The sequence below is a fragment of the Suncus etruscus genome, chromosome 15 (genome assembly GCF_024139225.1).
Source record: "Suncus etruscus isolate mSunEtr1 chromosome 15, mSunEtr1.pri.cur, whole genome shotgun sequence".
In the NCBI taxonomy this organism is placed as follows: Eukaryota; Metazoa; Chordata; class Mammalia; order Eulipotyphla; family Soricidae; genus Suncus; species Suncus etruscus.
In genome coordinates this window covers 34895319-34921095 of record NC_064862.1, presented here as the reverse complement: position 1 = coordinate 34921095, position 25777 = coordinate 34895319, and the positions used below count along the sequence as shown (strand labels likewise).

Sequence of the window (25777 nt, the reverse complement as noted above, 5' to 3'; positions counted from 1 at the left end):
GGCAGGCTCAGGGCACCATATAGGATGTCGGGATTCAAACCACCGTCCATCTGCATGCAAGGCAAATGCCCTGCCTCCATGCTATTTCTCCAGCCCCTGCTTTTTTGCTTTTTGTTTGTGTCAGATCTAGTGGTGCCCAAGGTTTACTCCTGGTGCTATTTATGCTCTGGGATCACTTGGGGTGGGGCTCAGAACCATATCTGATGCTGGGAACTGACTATAGGCAATCTGGGTAAAAGGCAAATAAATGCCTTATTTTCTGTACTATCTCTCTGCAGCCCACCCAACCCCCTTTTTAAAGTATTTTATGTTTAAATGAAAAATGTATTAAATTTATTTATTTGGGTTTTGGGTCACACCTGGCAGTGTTCAGGGGTTACTCCTGGCTCTATGCTCAGAAATCGCCCCTGGCAGGCACAGGGGACCATATGGGATACCAGGATTTGAACCACTGACCTGATTGCAAGGCAAATGCCTTATCTCCATGCTATCTCTCTGGCCCAAATTTATTGAATTTAGATGTAGGTAATTTACTTTTGTTTTTGGGGTTTTTTTTTTTTGGTTTTTTTTTTTTTTTTTTTTGGTTTTTGGGCCACACCCGGGGTGCTCAGGGGTTACCCCTGGCTGTCTGCTCAGAAATAGCTCCTGGCAGGCACGGGGGATCATATGGGACACCGGGATTCGAACCAACCACCTTTGGTCCTGGATTGGCTGCTTGCAAGGCAAACGCAGCTGTGCTATCCCTCCAGGCCCAATTGTTTTTGGTTTTTGGGTCACAACCGGAGTTGCTCAGAGGTTACTCCTAGCTCTGAGATCAGAAATTGCTCCTGGCAGACTCAGAGGACCGTATGGGATGTGGGGATTCGAACCACCTTTTCCTGGGTTGGCCTTGTGCAAGGCAAACGCCCTACCGCTGTGCTATTACACTGTGCTATCTCTCCGGCCCCAGTAACTTGCATTTTTATTTAGTTTGTTGCATGTTACTTTTTTACAATTAAAATTTATGGTTTAATTTTTAAGGTTTTGGGGCCCACTTAGTGGTGCTCAGGTCTAACTTCTTACTCTGTGCTGAGTGATGTCTCCTGACAATGCTCAGGGGACCTTGTAGTGCTGGGGTTCAGACCAACACGGCAGTTCAAATCAGGGTCAGAAATGTGCAAGACGAGCAAGCAGTTTAACCCTCATACTAGCTCTCCAGCCCAAAGAAAAAGGAATTTCATTTTATCATTAAAAGGGAACCAACCTTTTGCCACTTATAAGAAGTTATGTGAGGGCCCGGAGAGATAGCACAGCGCCGTTGGCCTTGCAAGCAGCTGATTCAGGACCAAAGGTGGTTGGTTTGAATCCCGGTGTCCCATATGGTCCCCCATGCCTGCCGGGAGCTATTTCTGATCAGACAGCCAGGAGTATCCCCTGAGCACTGCCAGGTGTGCCCCCTACAAAAAAAAAAAAAGAAGTTATATGAGACCAGAGAAATAGCACAGTGGTAGGGTGTTTGCCTTGCACACAGCTGACCCAGAAAGGACGGTGGTTTCAATTCTGGCATCTCATATGGTTCCCTGTGCCTGCCAGGAGCGATTTCTGAGCACAGAGCCAGGACTAACCCCTGAGCGCCACTGGGTTTGACCCAAAACAAGCAAAAAAACAAAAAAATAGTAGTTTTATGGCCAGGTAGTTTTAAAATAATTTTTTTTTTTTTTTGGTTTTTGGGCCACACCCAGTAACGCTCAGGGGTTACTCCTGGCTATGTGCTCAGAAGTTGCTCCTGGCTTGGGGGACCATATGGGACACGGGGGATCGAACCGCGGTTCGTCCAAGGCTAGCGCAGGCAAGGCAGGCACCTTACCTTCAGCGCCACCGCCCGGCCCAAATGGTCACATTATTTTTTTTTTTTCGGGTCACACCCATTTGATGCTCAGGGGTTATTCCTGGCTAAACGCTCAGCTCAGAAATTGTGTCTGGCTTGGGGGGGACCATATGGGACGCCGGGGGATCGAACCACGGTCCTTCCTTGGCTAGCGCTTGCAAGGCAGACACCTTATCTCTAGCGCCACCTCGCCGGCCCCCGTTTTAAAATAATTTAAGCTGACCTGGAGAGATGGCTTAAAGGGCTGGAGTGTATGCTTTGAGATCCCAATTAGATCCCAGATGTGCATGGTCCTATGAGCACTGCTGGAGCAAATGGAATATGGAACCAGAGTAGTCCCCAAAATAGCATGAAGTTCCAAAACAAAATTAAATATTATTTTTATAATTTTGGCCCACACCTGATAATGTTAAGGGTAGCTCCTGGCAGTATTCAGGGTAAAGGGAATGATGGAGATATAATTGAAGCCTTCTTTTATTTTTTAATTTGAATACCATGGTTACAAGGTTGTTCATACTACAAATAAAGTTGTTCATGATTAAGTTATAGTTATAAATGTATAACAACCTTCACCAGTGCAGATTTCTCGCCACCAATGTCAATGACAACAATTTCCCTCTCAATCTGCCCAATGCCCTTTTCCTTCCCACCCACCTTGCCTTTGAGGCAGGCATTTTACTTCTCTGTCTCTCTCTCTCCCTCCCCTCTCTCTCCCTAACCTCCCTCCCTTTTTTTGACACTGTTGTTTACACTACTGCTAATGAACGGATGCTGTGCAAGTCACTTTATCTCTTTTCAGCACCCAGTTTTGTCCAGAGTGATCAGTTCCAACTATGACTTTCTTAGTAGACCCCTTCTCTACCTAACTGCACGCTCCACTCTATGTGGCAAGCTTCCTATCATAGACTGGTCCTCTTAAACCTCATCTCTATTGTCTCTGGATATCATCCCACACTGTCTTTTATTTTTCTTATATCCCACAGATGAGTGATATTATTCTATTTTTATCCCTCTCTGACTTATTTTACTCAGCATAATAATGTCCATGTCCATCCATGTATGTATAGGCAAATTTCATGACTTCATTTTTCCTAATGGCTGCATAGTATTCCATTGTGTAGATATACCATAGTTTCTTTAGCCACTCATCTGTTGTCAGGCATCTGGGTTGCTATTTATACTGTCTATTGTAAATAGTGCTGTGATGAACATAAGAGTGTAGAGGGCCAGCATAAAGCTTCAATTGGCTCATTGAATTATCTCTTTGCCCATAAGTAATCATTTGATAGGTTAAAATTTCGAGGGGCTGAAGAGATAGCACAGCGGTGTTTGCCTTGCATGCAGCCGACTCAGGACCTAAGGTGGTAGGTTTGAATCCCGGCATCCCATATGGTCCCCCGTGCCTGCCAGGAGCTATTTCTGAGCAGACAGCCAGGAGTAACCCCTGAGCACTGCTGGGTGTGGCCCAAAAACTAAAAAACTAAAAAAAAAAAAAAATTTTTTTTTGAATAATGGGGCCGGAGAGATAGCATGCAGGTAGGGCATTTGCTTGCATGCAAAAGGATTGTGGGTCGAATCCCGGCATTTCATATGGTCCTCTGAGCCTGCCAGGAGCAATTTCTTTTTTTTTTTTTTTTTTTTTTTTGGTTTTTTGGGCCACACCCGGTAACGCTCAGGGGTTACTCCTGGCTATGCGCTCAGAAGTTGCTCCTGTCTTGGGGGACCATATGGGACACCGGGGGATCGAACCGCGGTCCGTCCAAGGCTAGTGCAGGCAAGGCAGGCACCTTACCTTTAGCGCCACTGCCTGGCCCCGCCAGGAGCAATTTCTAAGTGTAGAGCCAGGAGTAACTCCTGAGCGCTTCTGGGTGTGACCCCAAAAACCAAAAAAATAAAAAGAATAAAAAGAATAAAATTCCTAATAATGGGGGCCAGAGAGATAGCATAGAGGTAGTGCATTTGCCTTGCATGCAGAAGGACAGTGGTTCGAATCCCAGCAACCCATATGGTCCCCTGAGTCCAAAAAACCAAAAAAATAAAAAATCCTAATAATGTAACATTTATTTACTCTAAAGCTAACCTAAGTATTGTATACATTCTATGTTTTTTTTTGTTTTTTTTTTTTTTTGGTTTTTTGGGCCACACCCGGTAACGCTCAGGGGTTACTCCTGGCTATGTGCTCAGAAGTTGCTCCTGGCTTGGGGGACCATATGGGACACCGGGGGATCGAACCGCGGTCCGTCCAAGGCTTGCGCAGGCAAGGCAGGCACCTTACCTTTAGCGCCACCGCCCAGCCCCTACATTCTATGTTTATATATTATTTATGATATATCCAGAATAAACCATAAATAAAACATAACTTACTAATGTTTTTTTTCAGGGTGTGGGGCTTGGGCTGTGATACTCAAGGTTTTTTTTTGTTTGTTTGTTTGTTTAGCTTTTGGGTCACACCCAGTAGTGCTCAGGGGTTACTCCTGGCTCTATGCTCAAAATTTGCCCCTGGCAGGCACAGGGGACCATATAGGATGCCGGGATTCGAACCACTGTCCTTCTGCATGCAAGGCAAATGCCTTACCTCCATGCTATCTCTCCGGCCCCTATGAAAGACATTTTTAAATTTGCATTATAGGGTCCTGAGCGGGTGCGCTTTGATCCCCAGCGTCCCATATGATTCCCCCAAGCTAGGAGCAGACTTCTGATCTCATAGCTAGGAGTAACCCCTGAGCATCACCGGGTGTGACAACCCCCCCCCCCCCCGCCAAGAAATTTGCATTATAATGAAAATAATCCTATTTGGGAAAGTTAGGAAGCAATATATAATAATAATGGTAGAGTTTGCTTATTTATTTATTTATTTGGATTTTGGGTCACACCGGCAGTGCTCAGGGGTTACTCCTGGTTCTCCACTCAGAAATCACTCCTGGCAGGCTCAGGAGACCGTATGGGATGCTGGGATTCAAACCGCTGACCTTCTGTATGAAAGGCAAACACCTTACCTCCATGCTATCTCTCTGGCCCCCAGAGTTTGCTCATGTTAATTTAAGTTTTTCCTTTTTTGGGGGGGGGATTTTTTTGGGGGGGCCACAACGGTGATGCTCAGGAGTAATTCCTGGCTATGCGCTTAGAAATAGCTCCTGGCTTGAGGGACCATATGGGACAAGGCTATCTACCGCTCAGGCCCATCTCAGAGGATCTATCTATCTATCTATCTATCTATCTATCTATCTATCTATCTATCTATCTATCTATCTATCTATCTATCTATCTATAATTTTGGGACCACACTCAGTGACGTTCAGGGGCCACTCCTGGCTATGCGCTCAGAAATCGCTCCTGTCTTGGGGACCATATAGGACGCAGGGGATCGACCCGTGGTCGGTCCTGGGTCAGCTGCGTGCAAGGTAAAATGCCCTACCACTGCACCATCGTTCTGGCCCTCTTTCCTCCCTCCCTCCTTTCTTCCTTCCTTCCTTCCTTCCTTCCTTCCTTCCTTCCTTCCTTCCTTCCTTCCTTCCTTCCTTCCTTCCTTCCTTTCTTTTTTTTAATTTTGGGCCACAGTAGGCAGCGTTCAGGGATTATTCCTGGCTTTATGCTCAGAAATTACTCCTGGCAGGCTCAGGGGACCATATGGAATATTGGGGATCGAACCCTAATTGGCCATCATGCAAGAAAAAAGCTCTACCCGCTGTACTATCGTTCCAGCCCCAATTTAAAAGTTTCTGTTATATTCACTTGGATCTCTTTTGTTCTGTTCTTGGGCTGCTGATTTTCCCAACTGAACCTTATGCCTAACTCTGAATCAAGTGTTTAAACCAAAATCAACATATAAGTCCCTTTAGTCCAAATTTATATGAATTCAAGCTAAGATCTTATATATATTTAAAGAGATAATTTATTTTACTCTCAAAGAATTTTCCAGTACTGGTATTTTAAAATAGCTTATTAATTGCAAAGGAAGCATTTGGAATTACAAATGATCATTCCTGCAAGGCACAGTAATATTTGAAGCTATAATGAGACAATTTTCAAGTACCTACAGGTGAAATAAGTTATAGAGGTCTTCTTCAGTAAATTATACCTTTATTTAAATTTTATAATTATTTTTTACATGGATAAACAGGCTTGAGACAAAAGAATTGAAAACTAAAGTTCTTTTTTTTGTTTGCTTGTTTTTTGACACTCAGGGGTTACTCCTTGCTCTGCGCTCAGAAATCACTCTCGGCTGGCTCGGGGGACCATATGGGAAGCTGGGATTCAAAACCACCATCTGTCGTGGGTCTGCTGCGTGCAAGGCAAACGCCCTACTGCTGAAAATCAAAATTTTGTAATCAAAAATCAAAGTTCTGTAATAAAGTGATTGTAATGTAGAATTTCTATAGTAGAGGGCCTGCCAGGACAGTAGGTCAATACGTTCTAACTAGAACTATACCCTAGAAAATTATCAATAGGTCAGGCCCTAATTATGACAATTCATACATCCTGTATTTTTACAATAGATTGCCTGTCTATTGAAACTAAGTTCACAAATTATTTGAAACCTGGAAAAGTCCCCTATTTCCAAAGAATAGAATGTGGAATGGCAGAAATGACACATCTTCAAGAGGTAATTTAAAGTACTTAAAGTCCTCTCTTTCTCTGCACACTTGACCTCAGAATCCATGCCATGTTGTGAGAAAGCTCAGAGAGAAATGTGTCCGCAGTAGGCAGCTAACATAAACCAACTTTAAGCACCAAACATGTGAGTAATTGAGTCTTTCTCTGGGGGGTGGAGGTAAGGCACACCCTGCAGTGTTCTGGGCTTACTAACCGGTTTCTTTCTCCCTAATTAGGATGACTTCTTCTTTGCATTTGTTTGTCCCACCTGGGCATGAAGAACCTCTGGATTGGCCCCTATCCTTGTTCTCCACCAGAGTGGTCCTACGCTTCCCAGTAAAGACCACGGGTCTGAGAGATTTCCAGGACTTGTTCCCAACTTGCCTGCATGCCAGCTCTTTCTATTTGCAGCTAGGTTGTGGTGGAAATTCCTGAACCTGTTTCATCTCCCTAATTTGGTGCGGATTATTTCCCATGTCGGCGTTGCTTCTAGACCGGAGTTCCCCAGTCACCCTGGGATTGCGGTGTGAAGATTTCTCTTTAGCTCTGCATAAAATTATTCTTGGCAGGCTTCGGGGAATCTAGGGAATAATATGGGATGTTTCTTCTCCATTTTTTTTGGTTTTGGGGCCACCCCCAGAAGTGCTCAGGGGTTACTCCTGGTTATGAGCTCAGAAATTACTCTCGGCAGGCTTGGGGTAACATATGGGATGCCAGGGATTAAATCTGGGTGGGCTGCAAGGTAAATGTCCTACCCACTGTGCTAATGCTCAGGTCCGTTTCCTCTACTTCTATCTGAAAAGATGCCCCTTATCGAGTCTTGAGATGATTCCAGCAGCCCCACCAGCCCCAGCTGATGCCGACTAGAGAGCAGACACCAGCTGGCCCACCTCAACTGGCCAAATTAAAGATTTGGGCTCAATATAAATGTTAGTTTAGGCCACTCAATTTGGGAATGTTTTTGTTGATGGTTTCAGCAATAGAAAACTGGAAGTGTTTAGAATGTTATCTCTAGGACCCTGAGTAGGTAGGATGGTTGCTTTACACATTTGAAAGCCTGAAAAACAAAACAAAACAAAACATACTATTTCCTTTGACAGATAAGTAAACATTCCTAAATGTGAAACGACTAGGTCAGGTTTCACACTATGAGGCAGAGGCAGAGTTTTTGAGTTTTGAGTTTCCAAGAAGACAAGACTTGGGCTGGAGCGATAGCGATACCACAGGGTAGGGCGTTTTCCTTGCAAGGGGCCAACCCAGGACGGACCCCGGTTGGATTCCAGGCATCCCAGAAGGTCCCAGAGCCTGCCAGGAATTTCTTTCTTTTCTTTTCTCTTTTCTTTTTCTTTCTTTCTTTCTTTCTTTTTTTTTTTTTTTTTTTTTTTTTTTTTTTGGTTTTTGGGCCACACCCGGTAACGCTCAGGGGTTACTCCTGGCTATGCGCTCAGAAGTCGCTCCTGGCTTGGGGGACCATATGGGACGCCGGGGGATCGAACCGCGGTCCGTCTCCTAGGCTAGCGCAGGTAAGGCAGGCACCTTACCTCCAGCGCCACCGCCCGGCCCTCTTTCTTCCTTCTTTCCTTCTTCCTTCCTTTCTCTCGTCTTTCTTTCTTTCTTTTCTTTCTTTCTTTCTTTCTTTCTTTCTTTCTTTCTTTCTTTCTTTCTTTCTTTCTTTCTTTCTTTCTTTCTTTCCTTTCTTTCTTTCTTTCTTTCTTTCTTTCTTTCTTTCTTTCTTTCTTTCTTTCTTTCTTTCTTTCTTTCTTTCTTTCTTCTCTCTCACTCTCTTTCTTTTTCTTTGTTTTTGTGTCACACCCGTCATTGCTCAGGGGTTTCTCCTGGCTCTACGCTCAGAAATCGGCTCGGGGGACCATATGGGATGCCGGGAATCGGCTTGGGGGACCATATGGGATGCCGGGAATCGAACCACCGTCCTTCGGCATGCAAGGCAAACGCTTTACCTCCATGCTATCTCTCGGGCCCCAGGAACCATTTCTGAGCGCAGAACCAGGAGTAACCCTGAGTGCCGCCAGGTGAGACCGCCCCACAAAAGAAACAAAAAGAATACAGGACTTGAACCAGTTCTAGGATTAGAATCCCCTTCCCCACACCCCTCCAGTTAAGTACAACCTGAATTTCAAAAGATGTTTGATTTTGGGGAGGTGGGCGGTGGGGGGAGCGTGATACTTTGCATAGCTCAAAAGTTATTCCTATCTAGGCGGTGCTTGGGGGAGGGGGACTGATCTAGGATACTTGGATTCAAACCATGTGGGTCTCGTGAATGGCAAGCGCCCAACCCTGCTTTTATTTATTTTTGGTTTTTGGGCCATACCCTGTGGCGCTCAGGGGTTCCTGCTGGTAGATTTGGGGGACCATATGGGATGCTGGGAATCGAACCCGAATCTGTCCTGGGTCGGCGCCCTACCAGAGTGCTATATCGCTCCGGCCCCAGTTTACTTTTTTTTTTTTTTTTGGTTTTTGGGTCACACCCGGCGGTGCTCAGGGGGTTACTCCTGGTTGTCTGCTCAGAAATAGCTCCTGGCAGGCACGGGGGGACCATATGGGACACCGGGATTTGAATCAACCACCTTTGGTCCTGGATCAGCTGCTTGCAAGGCAAACACCCTGTGCTATCTCTCCGGGCCCAGAAGTTTACTTTTTAAAAATAATAAAATCGCTATTGTTTAATCACCTACAATGTATAAGTGTAAACCAACTGAATTTTAGAAGTTAATTGAGATCATCTACCCACTTAATCCTTTATAAGCTTGACAATAGCTCTGCAAATGGGCTTTCATCTTCAAATTTTATAGATGAGAAAACCAACCACGAGAATGAATGATCTGAGTAAAAAGCGATAGTACATCTCAGAGTTCCATCTCTGGTATCCCATATTATGTCCTGAGAGCGGGAAGTACAGAGTATTGCCTGGTGTGGCCCCCAAACAAACAAGAATGGTCTTGGGACCAGAGCTGGTCAGTTGCTTGCCTGCAGGCACACCACATATGGTCTCTCGAACACTTCCCGGAATATCTCTTGAGCACAGAGTCAGGAAAAAGCTCTGACCACAGCCAGGTGTAGGCCCCCCCCCCCCAAATCTAATTCTTTACAGCATAGACACGATTTGGAAATGTTTCTCTACTTTTTGCCTGAAAAGATGGTCGCACTTTTCACTCGGTATTACAGAAGGTAAATAATGGGTTTCTACTCAGTATTATAGACGAAAGGGAAGTCTTGCCTGTCTTCTCTATTGCCAGAACTTTTAACTAAATCGAATCAAAGAAAAATAATTTGTTTGATTCGCCACAACTCCTTTAACTTCTTTTTACACGTGAAGCTTCAACAAAGCGGGGCCTTTCGGAGGTAACTTCTTTCTCTCACTGGCCTGTAAAGGAGAAAATGAACCGAACGTTTCCCTCTAAACCGGCATGCAGCATTTCACCCCGACTCTGACAGTTGCATCGGTCGTGATCATTTATTCCTGCAAGCCAGGCCCATTGCATTCTTCTCCGCCAAACCTTTCCTGGCCTCCCCTCCACTAGCGAGCACCTAGTGGGGGAATTCCCGTCCACTATGCGTCTCGGGGTCCCCGCCCCCTCTTTCCCGTCCTCCCGGGGCTCGGGGGAGGTTGCACGTTCGCCATTTCATCCTCCTGCCAGCCCACTCGCACTTCCCCTTCCCGTGCGGACTTAAAGAAGATTCAGGTTACGAGCGGGAAAAGAAAAAAGAAAAAGAAAACCCCCCAAAAAAACCCTTTCATTGAATGCCAGGCGCCCTAAGCGCGGCCAAAAGCCAACGTCCTGCAGCCCACGCGTCATCGCGGCTGGGGGTTCGGAGCCAAAGCATTGCGACCTCCCTATTGGGGCCCAGCACAGAGCGACCGATTGGGGATGTCAGCAGCTTGAAGGGTTCGAGTCCGCACTAGGAAGCGTCGGGAAGCCCGCGAATCGGCCTAATGCAGATTCCCACTAGCGAAGGCCCGGGGTCCCCCTCCCAGCCGTCACCCCTTCCCACGAGAGCAGTCGGGTGGAAGGGGCGTGTGTGTGTCGCGGCGGGGCAGCAGCACCCCTGTCCCATCCCGTCCCGTTCCACTCCGCCCCGCCCCCGCCGCGCGCGTGGGAACGCGGGGTCCTTTTCGGGGCTGCCCCACGCGGCCGCCTGATTGCCAAAGAGCCGCTCGGCGCTCCGCTCGCCCCGTCCGCCGCCCTCCGCTGCTCTCCGCCCTTTGGGCTTCCGTTTCTGCCAGCGCAGGGTGCGAGCCGGGACTGAATTTCCAGGGAACTGCGCTGCGACGTTCGTCTTTTCCGTCCGGCAGCGCCGCGGACACCCCACATCCGGGCGCGCCTGGAGGCGCCGGAGGCGGCGCGGGGCCTGGGGGGGACGTGCGGGGAGTTATTAGGGGGGAGGGCCCGGGAGACGGCGGCCGAGGAGGGACTGCCCGGGCGGGAGGGGCGGCGAGAACGAAGGCCGCGCGGAGCGGAGCAGTGCTCGGAGCGGAGCAGAGCGGGCGGCGGGGAGGGGAGCGGCGCGGAGCGGCGGCGGCGCCGAGTAAGCAGCGGCCGGCAGCGGCGGGGGTGGGTCCGGGGCCCGGAGGCGCGGCGCGGCGAGAAGGGAAGGGAAGGGAAGGGGCGCGGGCGGGCGGGCGGCGGGCGCGCTGCTGGCGGGGTGGCCCTGGCGTGCATGAACGCGAGCCGAGCTCGGGCCGGGCAGCCGGCGGGGTCCGAGCCGGGCCTGCACCGCCGCTCGGTGCCCAGCTCGCAGCGCCCGGCCCGGGGACTCGGCCTCCCCGCGCCCCGTCCCCGTCCCCGCCCTTCCTTCTCCGGAGGCCGCCGGGTCGGGGCCTGCGCCGCAGCCTGGGGGCTGGCCGGGGTCGCGGGGAGCCCCGGGAAGCCGAAGCCGAAGCATGGGCCGGGGCCGGGGCCGGGAGGGCCCCTGACACGGGCCACAGGTGCGGGCCGGCCGCTGGGCAACGAGGGGCAGCTGGCGCCGTCCATTGCCGAGTGACAGGCAGGCGCTCACTTCCCCGGAGCCTGACTTTTCGGATCCCCAGCTCCTGCAAACTTCCCCGCTGCTAGCTCACTCGCGCTCGCTCCTTCCCTCTCTCCCTGGAGGGGTGTCCTTCTCCCCCCACCTCTGGATGACAGCGACTCCTCTTTGCTTCTCTTGCAAAATTAAAGCTGCTCAGAGGCTGCCCCGCATGAGCCTTCTTCGGGGCCTTCTAACTTCTACTTTCCCTCCCCGCCACTGATGGCTGAGAAGACTCAAAGTGAGAAAGAACCACCTCGGCCACCAAGGGGATTCTAGCAAGATTGTTTGTTGAGGGCTTGCTTTTGGAAGCTAAGTCATTGAAGAGATGCGTTTCAGTTTTTTGTTTTTTTTTTTTAATTGAACTTGATTGATTGGTTTGAGGGTCACACCCGGCGGTGCTCAGGGGTTACTCCTGGCTCTGCACTCAGAAATCACCCCTGGCAGGCTTGGGGGGGGGACCATATGAGATGCTAGGAATCGAACTGGGTTCCTCCCTGGCCGGCCGCATGCAAGGCAAATGCCCTACCGCTGTGCTGTCTCTCCAGCGCCTGCGTTTCAGTTTCTGATACCAGTTGAAGCTTTTGAAAAAAAAAAAAAAAAAAGAATACATATATATATATATATGGACCTTTCGTAGTGACAATTTTTGTTTTGTTACTTTACCTTCCAGGTGCAAAGAATTATAAACCAAGAAGCCATGGATAGGAAAAGTTTGGGTGAAACGGAGAATGGAGATGCTTTCCTGGACCTGAAGAAGCAGCGGGCCTCCAAATCCCCCCATCGCTATACAAAAGTAGGCTTTTGTAACTAATGACATAGTGTTTTATAGGTAGGGAGGTCTGAAACATTGTGTGGGTATTTCATTGGCTGTATCTTCGCCATCTCGCAATGATAACTTAAGTATTAGGTTCTGTGAAGGCATCGCTTAATCTTTTTTTCCCCCTCTGGAACTGCCAGTTAGAGTTTGGCTTAGGTACAAGATGAGGACCACTATTTGGTTGTTCACAAGTTCTGCAGCAGTGTACCTGATGAATTTACTCAAGTGCTGTAGATTGATCATTTCAGCTGAGATGCCTCACAAAATCTTGTCATTGGAGGAGCTGGAGCAACAGTACAGCAGTTAGGGTATTTGCTTTGCACATGGTTGACCAGGGTTTGATACCCAGCACCCCATGTGCTTCCCTCAGCCCTTCTAGGAGTAATCCCTCAGCACTGCTGGGTGTCATTTCCCCCCACCCCCAAACATTTGATGTTTCCTTGAGAGGTGGATTTTTCCCAAGGGTGTGCTTGGTCAGGGTAACTAGGTTTTTGTTGTGTTTTGTGTTTTATTTTTGTTTGTTACAAATTGTATATAGACTGGAAAGTAGGACCTTAGTCCTATATTGCCCCACTTAAAAAATGTATGGTTTTAAAGTGCTTGTCTAGGTATATTGTTTTCTAAGGGGTAGGGTAGGGCCAAAACTTCAGTATCTTGTTGGCTCTGAGCTGTGAATGCCTTTCTGGGTTCCTGAAATGTGTTGGTTGGTTGGTTTTATGGACTACGCCCCATGGCACTTAGGGGTTACTCCTGGCTCTGTGCTCAGAAATTACTCCTGGCAGGCTAGAGGGAGGTGGAGAGGGACTTAGGGGATACTGGAGATCAAACCCGGGTCTTACATGTGCAAGGCAAATGCTCTACCCACTATATTATGGCTCTTGCTTCTCCTGAAATATATTGGAGTGGAGCGCATTGAATGTGCTTGGATCTCTTGGCAGGAAAAGTTATTTTCCTGTTGGGTCTATTATAAATTCTTTAGTGTGGACCCCATGAAGAATTCTTTTTTTTTTTTTTTTTTTTGTGGTTTTTGGGTCACACCTGGCAGTGCTCAAGGGATACTCCTGGCTCCATGCTCAGAAATTGCTCCTGGCAGGCACGGGGACGATATGGGATGCCAGGATTCGAACTGATGTCCTTTTGCATGAAAGGCAAACGCCTTACCTCCATGCTATCTCTCTGGCCCCCCATGAAGATTTCTTCTGTGATTATTGAACCTGACTTCCCATGAGACTGAGTTGTTTTGTATTTTTTAAAGGCAGTCCTTTTCATACTGGTGCCACTACTCTTAACCCCTTGATAAACTATTGAATGCTATCCAAAGGGTGATGTTTTTTGGGGGGTGGGTGCTTAGGACTTACTTCTGTGCTCAGAGTTCATTCCTGGCTGGGCTTGGGGAACCATAAGGGGTGCCAGGGATTGAACCTGGGTCAGCTGAGTGCAAGGCAAGTACTGTACCCGCTGTACTATTGCTCTGGTCCCCAGTGTTTATTTTGAACATTAAAAATGAGCATCTCAGGGCTGGAGAGATAACATGGAGGTAAGGTGTTTGCCTTTCATGCAGAAGGTCATTGTTTGAATCCAGGCATCTCATATGGTCCGCCGAGCCTGCTAGGAGCGATTTCTGAGCATAGAGCCAGGAGTAACCCCTGACCGCTGCCGGGTGTGACCCAAAAACCAAAAAAAAAAAAAAGCATCTCAGGATGTGGCCCCAAAACAAAGAAAAAATAATAAATTAAAAAAAACAAAAAGGAGGGCCCGGAGAGATAGCACAGCGGCGTTTGCCTTGCAAGCAGCTGATCCAGGACCAAAGGTGGTTGGTTCGAATCCCGGTGTCCCATATGGTCCCTAGTGCCTGCCAGGAGCTATTTCTGAGCAGACAGCCAGGAGTAACCCCTGAGCACTGCCGGATGTGGCCCCCAAAAAAAAACCAAAAAAAAAAAAAAAAGACAAAAAGGAGGGATCCAAAGCAATAGCATAGCAGTAGGGCATTTGCGTTGCATGTAGCCAACCCTAGACTGATTGGTCCAATCCCCAACATCCCATATGGTCCCCTGAGCCTTCCAGGAGCAAGTTTGAGCGCAGAGCCAGGAGTAACTCCTGAGTGCTGCTGGGTGTTGCCCAATCCCCCCCCCCCCAAAAAAAAATAAAAAGGAAATGGGCTGGAATACAGTAGTAAGACCCTTGCCTTGTTCTCAACCTCCCAGGGTTTTATCCCGGGCACCATGTATGTCCCTTGAGCACAGCCAGCTGTCTCCAAAGAAAAAGAAATGGGTAAGGTTTCAGGTGTAAGAGGGTTCGTGGTTAATTGCTTTCTTAATATATTCTGCTTCAGCATAATGGAATGTGAGTATTCTTCCAAATGCAGTTTCTTTCAGTTTGGTCTTCCAACTTGTTGAGTGCTTGAGTAGGGTTTTCATAACAAATTTGTTACCTGAAACATTGATGGGTAGGTTTTTTGGCGGGAAGGGATAAAGGGGGCTTACTCTTGACTCTGCACTCAGGAACTATGGCAGTACTCAGGGACCATATGAGATGCCAGGGATTGAACCTGGGTCAGCTGCATGCAAAACAATGTCTTACCCTCTGTTTAACGCTTTGCAAGGAGTAAATTCTGAATAGAGAAAAGTTTTATCAAATGAAGAGAAACTGATTTGAACTGTTTTAATAAACTGTTTAATTTGTTTAATAAACAAATTCCTAGCACTTTTTGATTGGAAAGTCTTTTATGTTTTTGTTTTTCGGGCCATCTCTGATAGTGGTACTCCTGGCTTTTGACCTCAGGGGTTATTACTCTAGGCCAGTGGTCTACAAGCTGCGGCTCTTTACACTTTTTAATGCAGCTCTTCTGTGTGCCAGGCGGCTGCTCCAAGAGTCAGGACTCTGTTCCTAGTCTCTGTCAGTGCATGTCCTGTGTGGCTCTCAAAAATAAATTTCAATCATGGTTTTGGCGAGATTTGGCTCAGTTGAAAAAAAAGGTTGCGGGCCCGGAGAGATAGCACAGTGGCGTTTGCCTTGCAGCCGATCCAGGACCAAAGGTGGTTGGTTCGAATCCCGGTGTCCCATATAGTCCCCCGTGCCTGCCAGGAGCTATTTCTGAGCAGACAGCCAGGAGTCACCCCTGAGCAATGCCGGGTGTGGCCCAAAAACCAAAAGAAAAAAAAAAGAAAAAAAAGGTTGCCCACCATTGCTCTAGGCAGAGTTCAGGGGATCCTATGTAATGCTGAGATCAACCTAGGATGGCCATGCGAAATGCAAGTATCCTACCCACTGTACTGTCAAGAAGGCTCCATTGATTATTAATTGTAGAATCACTTTCACACTGATTAGATGATGACTTGTATAATTAATCTTTGTTATTGTTTGGGTTATTTTCGTTTGATATTTTGAGAGGGAGGCCCAAACATGCAATGCTAATGGGTTGCTCCTGATTCTACGCTCAAGAATTAACTCCTGACAGGCTCTGGGGATCGTGTGAGATGCCAGGATCAAACCTGGGTTGGCCGTGTGCAAGGCACACACCCTACCTGCTTTGCTCTATCAGGCCACATCAGGGATAACTCTTGGAGGTGGGGATGAGGGGAAATCAAATGCTGCGCTGAATATCAAACCAGGTTTGACCACATACAAAGCAAGTGCCTTAACCCTTGTACTATTCTTTCCAATTCCAGAAATGCCTCACCTAGCTCTGGGTGTTAAAGGAGGGAGGGGCTGCTCTGGCTCTGTGGGCCTTTCCTAGTAGTGCTTGGGACAGCTGCCTGCAAGGCAAACATCTTTTTGTTTTGTTTTGTTTTTTTGACTACTGGGGTGCTCTGGGACTACTCCTTGATCTGTACTCAGAAATTGCTCCTGGCAGGCTTGAAAGACCATATTAATGCCAGAGATTGAGCCCAGGTTGGCCGCATGCAAAGCAAATACCCTGCTCTTACTCTGGCCCCAAGCAAGCATTTTTTTTTTAAATTTTTTTATTTTTAATTATGAAAACAAAGATGCAAAGAAAGAGGACAAGGTAAAGTTATAGTGGAAGGACAATCACCCATAACATATTTCTCAGAAGAAGTCCCCTTGACCAAGCAAGCATTTTAACCTTTCTACTGTCTCACCCAAAATTATTTTTTATTTTCTTTTTTATTTTTTTTTTTTTTTTGGTTTTTGGGCCACACCCGGTAACGCTCAGGGGTTACTCCTGGCTATGCGCTCAGAAGTCGCTCCTGGCTTGGGGGACCATATGGGACGCCGGGGAATCGAACCGCGGTCCGTCTCCTAGGCTAGCGCAGGTAAGGCAGGCACCTTACCTCCAGCGCCACCGCCCGGCCCTATTTTTGTTTTTTGTTTTTTGTTTTTTTGGTTTTTGGGCCACACCCGCGGTGGTCAGGGGTTACTCCTGGCTGTCTGCTCAGAAATAGCTCCTGGCAGGCACGGGGGACCATATGGGACACTGGGATTCGAACCAACCACCTTTGGTCCTGGATCGGCTGCTTGCAAGGCAAACACCGCTGTGCTATCTCTCCGGGCCCCCAAAATCATTTTTGAAGGTACACTGCCTTATGTGGGTCAAAACTCAATTTAAGAAGTTAGGGGTGCAGGATTTGGTGCTTACTGTGCACACAGCTGACACAGGTTCAACACTAAGCATCTTATATTGTCCCCAACCACTATTAGGAGGGATTCTTAAGTGTATAGCCAAGAATAGCCATATGCAAGGTAAATACCCTACCTGCTCTACTATTGCTCCAGCCCTTTGCCCAAAAAAAAAAAAAATCATTCAAAAGCAACAGGGGCCCAAGTGATAGTACAGCTGTAGGACATTTGCCTTGCACGCTGCCAACCCACGTTCAATCCTTGGCATCCCATATGGTCCCTGGAGCACTGCCAGGAGTGATTTTCTGAGCACAGAGCCAAGGAAGTAAATCCCTGCGCACTGCTGGGTATGGCCCAAGAAACAAAAAAGAAAAAAACCAAAACAACAGGCTAAGAAAGTTTAGTTGTAGAAGAAAATTGTCCTTTTTTGTTTGCTTGTTTTTTGGGTCACACCCGACAGCATTCAGGGATCATTCCTGGCTCTACACTCAGAAATCTCCCTGGCAGGCTTGGGGACCATATAGGATGCCGGGATTCAAACCACCATCCTTCTGCATGCAAGGCAAATGCCCATGCATCTCTCCGGCCCAATTATCCTTATTTTTAAAAACTTAACTGAATCTCCGTGCGATACAGTTACAAAGTTGTTCATGGTTGAGTTTCAGTCATGCAGTGTTCCAACATCCATCCTTTCACCAGGGCACATTTCCTGCCACCATTGACCCCAGTTTCCCTCCCACTGCCTCCTCTCTCCCCAGCGGCCTTTGTGGCAGACTTTTTTCTTCTCTCTCTTTCCATTTTCTCCTTTTTTCTTTTTAGGAACTGTGGTTAGTAATTCTGTTACTGAAAGGGTATCTTGCATATCACTTTACCTAATTTCAGCACCCAGTTCTTTTCCAGGATGATCATCTCTAGCTATCATTGTCATAATGGTACTAACCGAACACTTGTAGCCCCTCTCCCATCTCCTGCCCTGTGTCAAGCTTTTTTTAAGAGTAAGAATTTATTCTTTTTTTGTTTTTGTTTTTGTTTTTGGGTCACACCCGGCGGTGCTCAGGGGTTACTCCTGGATGTCTGCTCAGAAATAGCTCCTGGCAGGCACGGGGGACCATATGGGACACTGGGATTCGAACCAACCACCTTTGGTCCTGGATCGGCTGCTTGCAAGGCAAACGCCACTGTGCTATCTCTCCGGGCCCAAGAATTTATTCTTTTTTTTTTTTTTTTTTTTTGGTCACACCCGGCAGTGCTCAGGGGTTATTCCTGGCTCCATGCTCAGAAATTGCTCCTGGCAGGCACAGGGGACCATATGGGACGCCGGAATTTGAACTGATGACCTTCTGCATGAAAGGCAAATGCCTTACCTCCATGCTATCTCTCCGGCCCCAAGAATTTATTCTTATTATTTGTTCTGGATAAATATTCCTCCTATGATTTCTGTATACTTTAGGAAATAATATACTTTTTGTTTGTTTTTGGGCCACACCCGGTTGTACTAGGGTTACTTCTGGCAAGCTTTGGGACCATATGATATGCCAGGAATCAAACCCAGTCTGTCATTTGTAGGCCACATGCAAGGAGAGGCAAACACTACTGCTGTGCTATTGCTTCGGGCCCAGAAAATAATATTCTTTTTTTTTTTTTTGGTTTTTGGATCACACCCGACAGTGCTCAGGGGTTATTCCTGGCTCTACGCTCAGAAATCGCTCCTGGCAGGCTCGGGGGACCATATTAGATGCCGGGATTTGAACCACCAACCTCCTGCATGCAAGGCAAATGCCTTTACCTCCATGCTATCTCACCAGCCCAGAAATAATATTTTTTTTTTTTTTTTTTTTTTTTTTTTTTTGGTTTTTGGTCCACACCCATTTGACGCTCAGGGGTTACTCCTGGCTATGTGCTCAGAAATCGCCCCTGGCTTGGGGGGACCATATGGGACGCCGGGGGATCGAACCGTGGTCCGTTCCTTGGTAGCGCTTACAAAGCAGACACCTTATCTCTAGCGCCACCTTCCCGGCCCCCAGAAATAATATTCTTAATCCATACAGCTATTTGATTTTATTTCCTTGCTTGAAACTGCTGTTGTTTGTTTGTTTGTTTGTTTGTTTTTGTGGTTTTTGGGTCACACCCGGCAGTGCTCAGGGGTTACTCCTGGCTCCATGCTCAGAAATTGCTCCTGGCAGGCACAGGGGACCATATGGGACGCTGGGATTCGAACCGATGACCTCTTGCATGAAAGGCAAACGCTTTACCTCCATGCTATCTCTCCAGCCCCTGTTTGTTTGTTTTTTAATAAATTTGATTAACACTGACAAAAAAAGATCTATAGACTTTTTTTCTGAGACTCTTTTTGAGAATTTCCCTCTTATTTTTTTCTTTATTGCGTAGTAAGCTTCTTACCATGAACCAATCCTCCTGGCCCTGGTTTCTACTATGTTTGGATATTATTATATTGTTGCTTTTTTTTTTTTTTTTTTTTTTTTGGTTTTTGGTTTTTGGGTCACACCCGGCGGTGCTCAGGGGTTACTCCTGGCTGTCTGCTCAGAAATAGCTCCTGGCAGGCACGGGGACCATATAGGACGCTGGGATTCGAACCAACCACCTTAGGTCCTTGATCGGCTGCTTGCTAGGCAAACGCTGCTGTGCTATCTCTCCTGCCTCAGAGATTTTTTTTTTTTTTTTTTGGTAACTCCCAGGTGTGCCCTTACTGATGGTCTCCGTGAGTAGTAAGTAGCAAGACTTTAATCTTTGGAGAAATTGATATATGGTGTTAATGAAGTCAAGCAGCTCAGATGTTCCATTCTCAGAGTTCAGCTGGTATCCATTATGCTTTCATTTATGTTAAGGAACTAAATTTAGATGCATACTGGGTACTCCCCTAAGCCTCTGAAATGACTAATTGGAATGGTTCTAACTGGGCTTACCATATGCACCTGCCATCTGAGGGTCTTAAACCTTTAATTTTTCTTTTATGGACGGTCAGGGAGAGTCCTTAATTTATAAATTCCTTCAAGTCTATTTTGCCAGGTGAGATAAGCTTGAAAGTTAAGTTTTGGTAATAATATTTAAATGTTGATTTACAAAACGATTGGATTAGTTAGAGGACTCAGAAGTAGTTGAAGTCACACCTTAAAAATCAAGAATAGAGGGGCTAGAGAGAGATTGCACAGTGGTAAGGTGTTTTCCTTGCACATGGCCGAACCAGGACGGACCCGTGTTCGATTCCCGGCATCCCATCTGGTCCCCTGAGTCTGCCAGGAGTGATTTCTGAGTGAAGAGCCAGGAGTAACCCCTGATCACTGCTTGTTATAGCTCAAAAACAAAAACAAAAAAATCAAGAGGCTGGAGAGAGTACAGTGGGCACTTGTCTCTTGTACACATGACCCAAGTTTGATCTCTGGCACCTTCTTTTGGTCCCCTGAGTTCAGGCAGGAGTAAGTCTGGTTCACCACCATCTGTGATCCCAAAACAAAAATCAAAGATTAGGGGCCGGGTAGGTGGCGCTGGAGGTAAGGTGTCTGCCTTGCAAGCGCTAGCCAAGGAAGGACCACGGTTCGATCCCCCGGCGTCCCATATGGTCCCCCCAAGCCAGGGGCGATTTCTGAGCACATAGCCAGGAGTAACCCCTGAGCGTCAAACGGGTGTGGCCCAAAAACCAAAAAAAAAAAAAAAAAAAAAAAAAAAAATCAAAGATTAAATGGTGGGGCCAGAGAGATAGCATGGAGGTAGGGCATTTGCCTTGCATGCAGAAAGAAGGTCGGTGGTTCGAATCCCGGCATCCCATATGGTCCCCTGAGCCTGCCAACAGTGATTTCTGAGTGTAGAGCCAGGTGTAATCCCTGAGCGATGCCTGGTGTGACCAAAAACCAAAAAAATGATTAAATGGCTTATTTTTTTTGTTTGTTTGTTCGTTTTTGGGGGGGGTCACACCTTTTGATGCTCATCGGTTACTCCTGGTGAGTGTGGAGGACCATATGGAATGCTTGGTATACAACCTGGGTCTGCTGCATGCATGACAAACACCCTACCTCAGGGGTTTCAAACTCGAGACACGTCCGTACAACATTTTTTGGCCCTGTCCTAGAGGAACCTTTTTTTGTTTTGTTTTAGTTGTTTGGGTCACACTCCCCAGTGTTCAAGGCTTACTACTGACTTTGCACTCAAGGATCACCCCGACTTTGCCTCCTGCGGCCCCCAGGTAAATTGAGTTTGAGACCCCTGCACCTACCTACTATAAGTAGTCCCAAAGATCAAGTGGTTTAGATCAGTGGTTAAAAGCCATGGATGGATTTGACACTTATGGATCAGTAGCTGAAAACTTTGATTCTCACAGTAAGGTACCCGAACTAGAATTTCGCATCATCTGATAACTTATTGGAAGTAGAAACTCTCAAGGCCCAGTTGAGGTGATAGTACAGTGAGTAGGATGCATGCTGTCCACCACCTGCACTGGAGAGCCTCAGCATTGTGGACCAGAGCTCCTGAACAACCCCCCCCCCCCAGTCCAAAAAAAATTTTATGCCTCATATTGAAGGTAATCTAATCAGAAATTCTAGAGGCAGAGCCAGACTTTGAGTCCTTTAAGAAATTCTGATTGAGTCAAGTTTGTCTAGGAAATAGGGAGCAGTAATGCTTTATATTTGGAAAATCTTTTAGACTCAAGTTTTTTGGGAGGATGGGTTTGGGCTACATTGGGTGATAGTCAGGGGTTAGTCCTAGCTCGAACTCAGAAGGTACTCTTGATATTGCTCTGGAGACCATATGGGATGCCAGGGATTGAACCCAAGTCTGTCGCATGGGAAACAAATGCCCTTCCGCTGTGCTATTTCTCTAGCCTCTGAGACCCAACTTTTTCTTACCTTCATCAAGGTTCCTGTGTGCAAGTTCCAGAGGCACATTATTAGTAGTGATGCTGTCTTCTGCTTGATTTCCAAAGTAGAGGTCATTGCATTAAGATTCAAGATTTTTCTTTAAGTGAATAAAATGGGGTGTGTGTGTGTGTGCGCGTGTGATGTGAAGCAAGATAGTATTAACTAAAATTTACTTAGAAAGATGTGAGGGGGGGCCAGAGAGAGAGCACAGCAGTAGGATATTTGCCTTGCATGCAGCTGACCCAGTATTGGTGGTGGTGGTTTGAATCCTGAAATCCCATATGGTCCCCAGATCTCCTGCCAGGAACAGTTTCTGAGCAGGAAGGAAGGGAGGGAGAGAAAGGAAGAAAGTGTACAAGAAAGAACATAGGCTTTTCCAGAAGGAAGGGAGGGAGGGAGGGAGGAAGGTAGGGAAGAAGGGAGGAAGGGAGGGAAAGGAAGAAGTGTACAAGAAGAACACAGGCTTTTCCAGAATAGAAATAGGCAAGCAAAGAAATTTGTTCAAGTGTGGCTGGAGCGGTAGCACAGCAGTAGGGCATTTGCCTTGAACACGGCTGACCTGGGATGTACCTGGGTTCAATTCCCAGCATCTCATATGGTCCACCGAGCCTGCCAAGGAGCAGTTTCTGAGAGCCGAGCCAGGAGTGATCTCTGAGTACCGCTGCCAGGTGTGGCCCCCCAAAAAACCAAACCAAAACAGAAAAAAATGTGTTCAAGGGAGAACACAGGATTGAAGAGCAAGCCAACAAATTGATTTTCTTTTTTGGTTTATGGGTCACACCCAGCAGCACTCAGGGGTTACTCCTGGCTCTAAGCTCAGAAATCGCCCCTGGCAGGCACGGGGAACCATATGGGATGCTGGGATTCAAACTACCGTCCCTCTGCATGGAAGGATGGAAGGTAAATCCCTTACCTCCATGCTGTCTCGCCGGTCCCAAATTGATTTTTCTTATACCACATATTTCGATCTTTTGCCACTAACTCCCTATTAAATGCTGCCACCTGCCATTTGGGTAGGAATTAAGAGGACATTGAACCTGTTACTGACAAACATTAGTCATGCATTTTGAAATGTAGAATTACCTGAGCTTGGTGTTCTTTATTAACTTGACTTATGAATTGGTATTATTATCTTCAGGAAATCTTTTTTTAAATTTTTTTTTGGATTTGGGACCATACCCAGTATTGATCAGGAGTGACCCTTGACAGTACTTGGAACAACATATACAGTGGCTCAAAAATTAAAAAAAAAAATCAGTTAGGTTGTCAGTTTTTCTTTTTTTTTTTTTTTTTTGGTTTTTGGGTCACACCCGGCATTGCTCAGGGGTTACTCCTGGCTGTCTGCTCAGAAATAGCTCCTGGCAGGCACGGGGGACCATATGGGACACCGGGATTTGAACCAACCACCTTTGGTCCTGGATCGGCTGCTTGCAAGGCAAACGCCGCTGTGCTATCTCTCCGTGGTTGTCAGTTTTTCATGATAAAGATATATATTAAATAACTTTGTTTTCTGGTCACACCTAGTGATTCTCAGGTGTCAAGTTTGGCTCCGTTCTCAGGAATTATTGCTGGAAGATCTTGGGGGAGGGGACCTTGTGGGATACTGGGGTTAGAACGTGGATCAGCCAGGTGCAAGGCTAACATCCTACTTTCTGTAGTAACTCTCCTGCCCTACATTTAATAATCTTAGCAGGTATTTTTTAATAAACTGATTTCAGCAGTATCTTTCTTTTGGGGAGGGGGTTGGGTCATACCTGTCAGCACTCAGGGGTTACTCCTGGCTCTTTGCTCAGAAATCACTCCTGGCGGGCTCAGGGGACCATATGGGATGCCGGGATTTGAACCAATAACCTTCTGCATGCAAGGCAAATGTTCTACCTCCATGTTATCTCTCCGGGCCCCAAGAGCGATTTCTGAGCACGCCCCTGGGAATGACACCCCCACCCCCGCAAAAAAAAAAAAAAGAGCCAGAGATCTGATTCAGGGATAAAGAATTTACTAACATGTATGTGATTCTGGGTTTGATCCCTATTACAGGGGGGAAATGATATTCATAATTCCCCGGGTGTGTGACTAGGCTATTGGCCACTTTTCTTTAAGGCTCAGGTTTTAGCAACCTGTGCAAAAAGTAGGACTCAGTCACAGTGCCTGAAATAAAAAACAAAGCAATAACAAAATAGGACTCAGAAACTTGTTCTTTTCTTATTCAGATGCTTATTTTACTAAAAAGTTTTGTGGGCGTTCCTGTGGGTGTTTGGAATACAAAAGTCTAATCTCACATTCCTCACTGAAATATTTAAAAGGAGAGGAACATGCCCATCTCAGGATTGGCATTTACCAAGTGTTTTGTCTTTAGCCAAAGTTGAAGGCTTTCTTTGAAAATATCCCAAAAGGAAAAAAAAATAAAAAGAAAATATCCCAAAAGGAGATTTATATTCTGGAATAATTACTGGTAAGGTCTTTTGTGAGAAGACAAGTTAAAAATACTCATTTCTGGGGCTGGGAAGGTGGCGCTAGAGGAAGGTGTCTGCCTTGCAAGCGCTAGCATAGGACGGACCGCAATTCGATCCCCCGGAGTCCCATATGGTCCCCCCAAGCCAGGGGCGATTTCTGAGCGCATAACCAGGAGTAACCCCTGAGTGTCAAACGAGTGTGGCCCAAAAACCAAAAAAAAAAAACAAAAAAAAACTCATTTCTGGAGCCAGAGAGATAGCATGAAGGTAAAGTGTTTGCCTTTATGCAGATGGATGGGTGGTTCGAATCCCGGCATCCCATATGGTCCCCTGTGTCTGCCAGGGGCGATTTCTGAACATTAGAGCCAGGAGTAATCCCTGAGCACTGCTGGGTGTGACCCAAAAACCAAAAAAAAAAAAAAATTTCATTTCTCTTGAGACTGAGGTAAATGATCCAAGTAGTATCTGCCTGGCACACAGATAGCTGAGGAAAGAGTATAAAGTTTGTATAAACTTAGCTCATGGTTTCTTTCTTTCTCACCTAGATGGAGGAATCCTCTCTTGGGCTGCTGATAGCCATCATATATTTTAGGATGTCATCATAAAATAATAGATTTAACTCCCTAATCCCAATGAGAATCTTTCTCATTTCCCTCTAAATTCCAGGTAGAGTTGGTCACATTTTCAGAAACATAATTCTTTCCTTTCCTTTCCTTTTTCTTTTTTTTGAAAAAGAATTTTTTGTTTGTTTTTTTTGGGGGCCACATCTGGCAGGTCTCAGGGCTGACTCCTGGCTCTTTGCTCAGGGATCACTCCTATCAAACTTGAATCACGTGGGACACCAAGGTTCAAACTAGGGCCAGCCACGCGTAAGGCAAGTGCCCCGCCCACTTATTATTGCTCCAACCCAAGGAGCATAATACTTTTTTGGGGGGAGGCATCACACCCAGCAATGATGCTCAGAAGTTACTTCTGGCTCTACACTCAAGAATTAGTCCTGGAGGTCCTCGGGACCATACGAGATGCCAAGAATTGAACTGGGGTCAGCTGTGTGCAAGGCAAATACCCACCTACTGTACTATCTTACTCTCTCAGGCCCATCATCCTTTTTGTGTGTGTGTGTGTGTGTGTGTGGTTTTTGGGTCACACCCAGCAGTGCTCAGAAATTGCTCCTGGCAGGCATGGGGTGGGAGGACGACGACCACATGGGACGCTGGGGGATTGAACCGAGGTCCTTTCTTGGCTAGCGCTTGCAAGGCAGACACCTTACCTCTAGCACCACCTCATCGGCCCCACCCCCCATCATCCTTTTAAAAGTACTAAGCGTTGGGCCGGAGAGATTGCTCAGTGGTAGGGCATTTGCCTTACAGGCAGCTGAACCAGGACAGATGAACCAGGACAAACAGTGCTTTGAAATCCTGTATCCCATATGGTCTGTGTGCCTGCCAGGAGAGATTTCTGAGCACAAAGCCAGGAGTAACCCTTGAGCGCCACCAGGTGTGACCAGTGACCACCCCCCACCCAAAATGTACTAAGTCTCTTCAAGATCCATTGAGCATTTTTTTACTCTTAT

General features: G+C 46.8%; 2 protein-coding genes across 3 annotated transcripts in view; both read left to right on the top strand.

Annotated features, from left to right (window-relative positions):
* The window catches only part of PISD (phosphatidylserine decarboxylase), a 356590-nt gene that overhangs the window by 129461 nt on the left and 201352 nt on the right, over positions 1-25777 (top strand). The window lies entirely within an intron of this gene.
* The window catches only part of EIF4ENIF1 (eukaryotic translation initiation factor 4E nuclear import factor 1), a 58811-nt gene continuing 45196 nt past the window's right edge, over positions 12163-25777 (top strand). For both annotated transcript variants that reach the window (XM_049788960.1, XM_049788959.1), the window contains exon 1: positions 12163-12278. In XM_049788960.1, the coding sequence (XP_049644917.1) occupies positions 12183-12278 (96 nt within the window). In that variant the 5' untranslated portion in view covers positions 12163-12182. The remainder of the gene's footprint in view (positions 12279-25777) is intronic.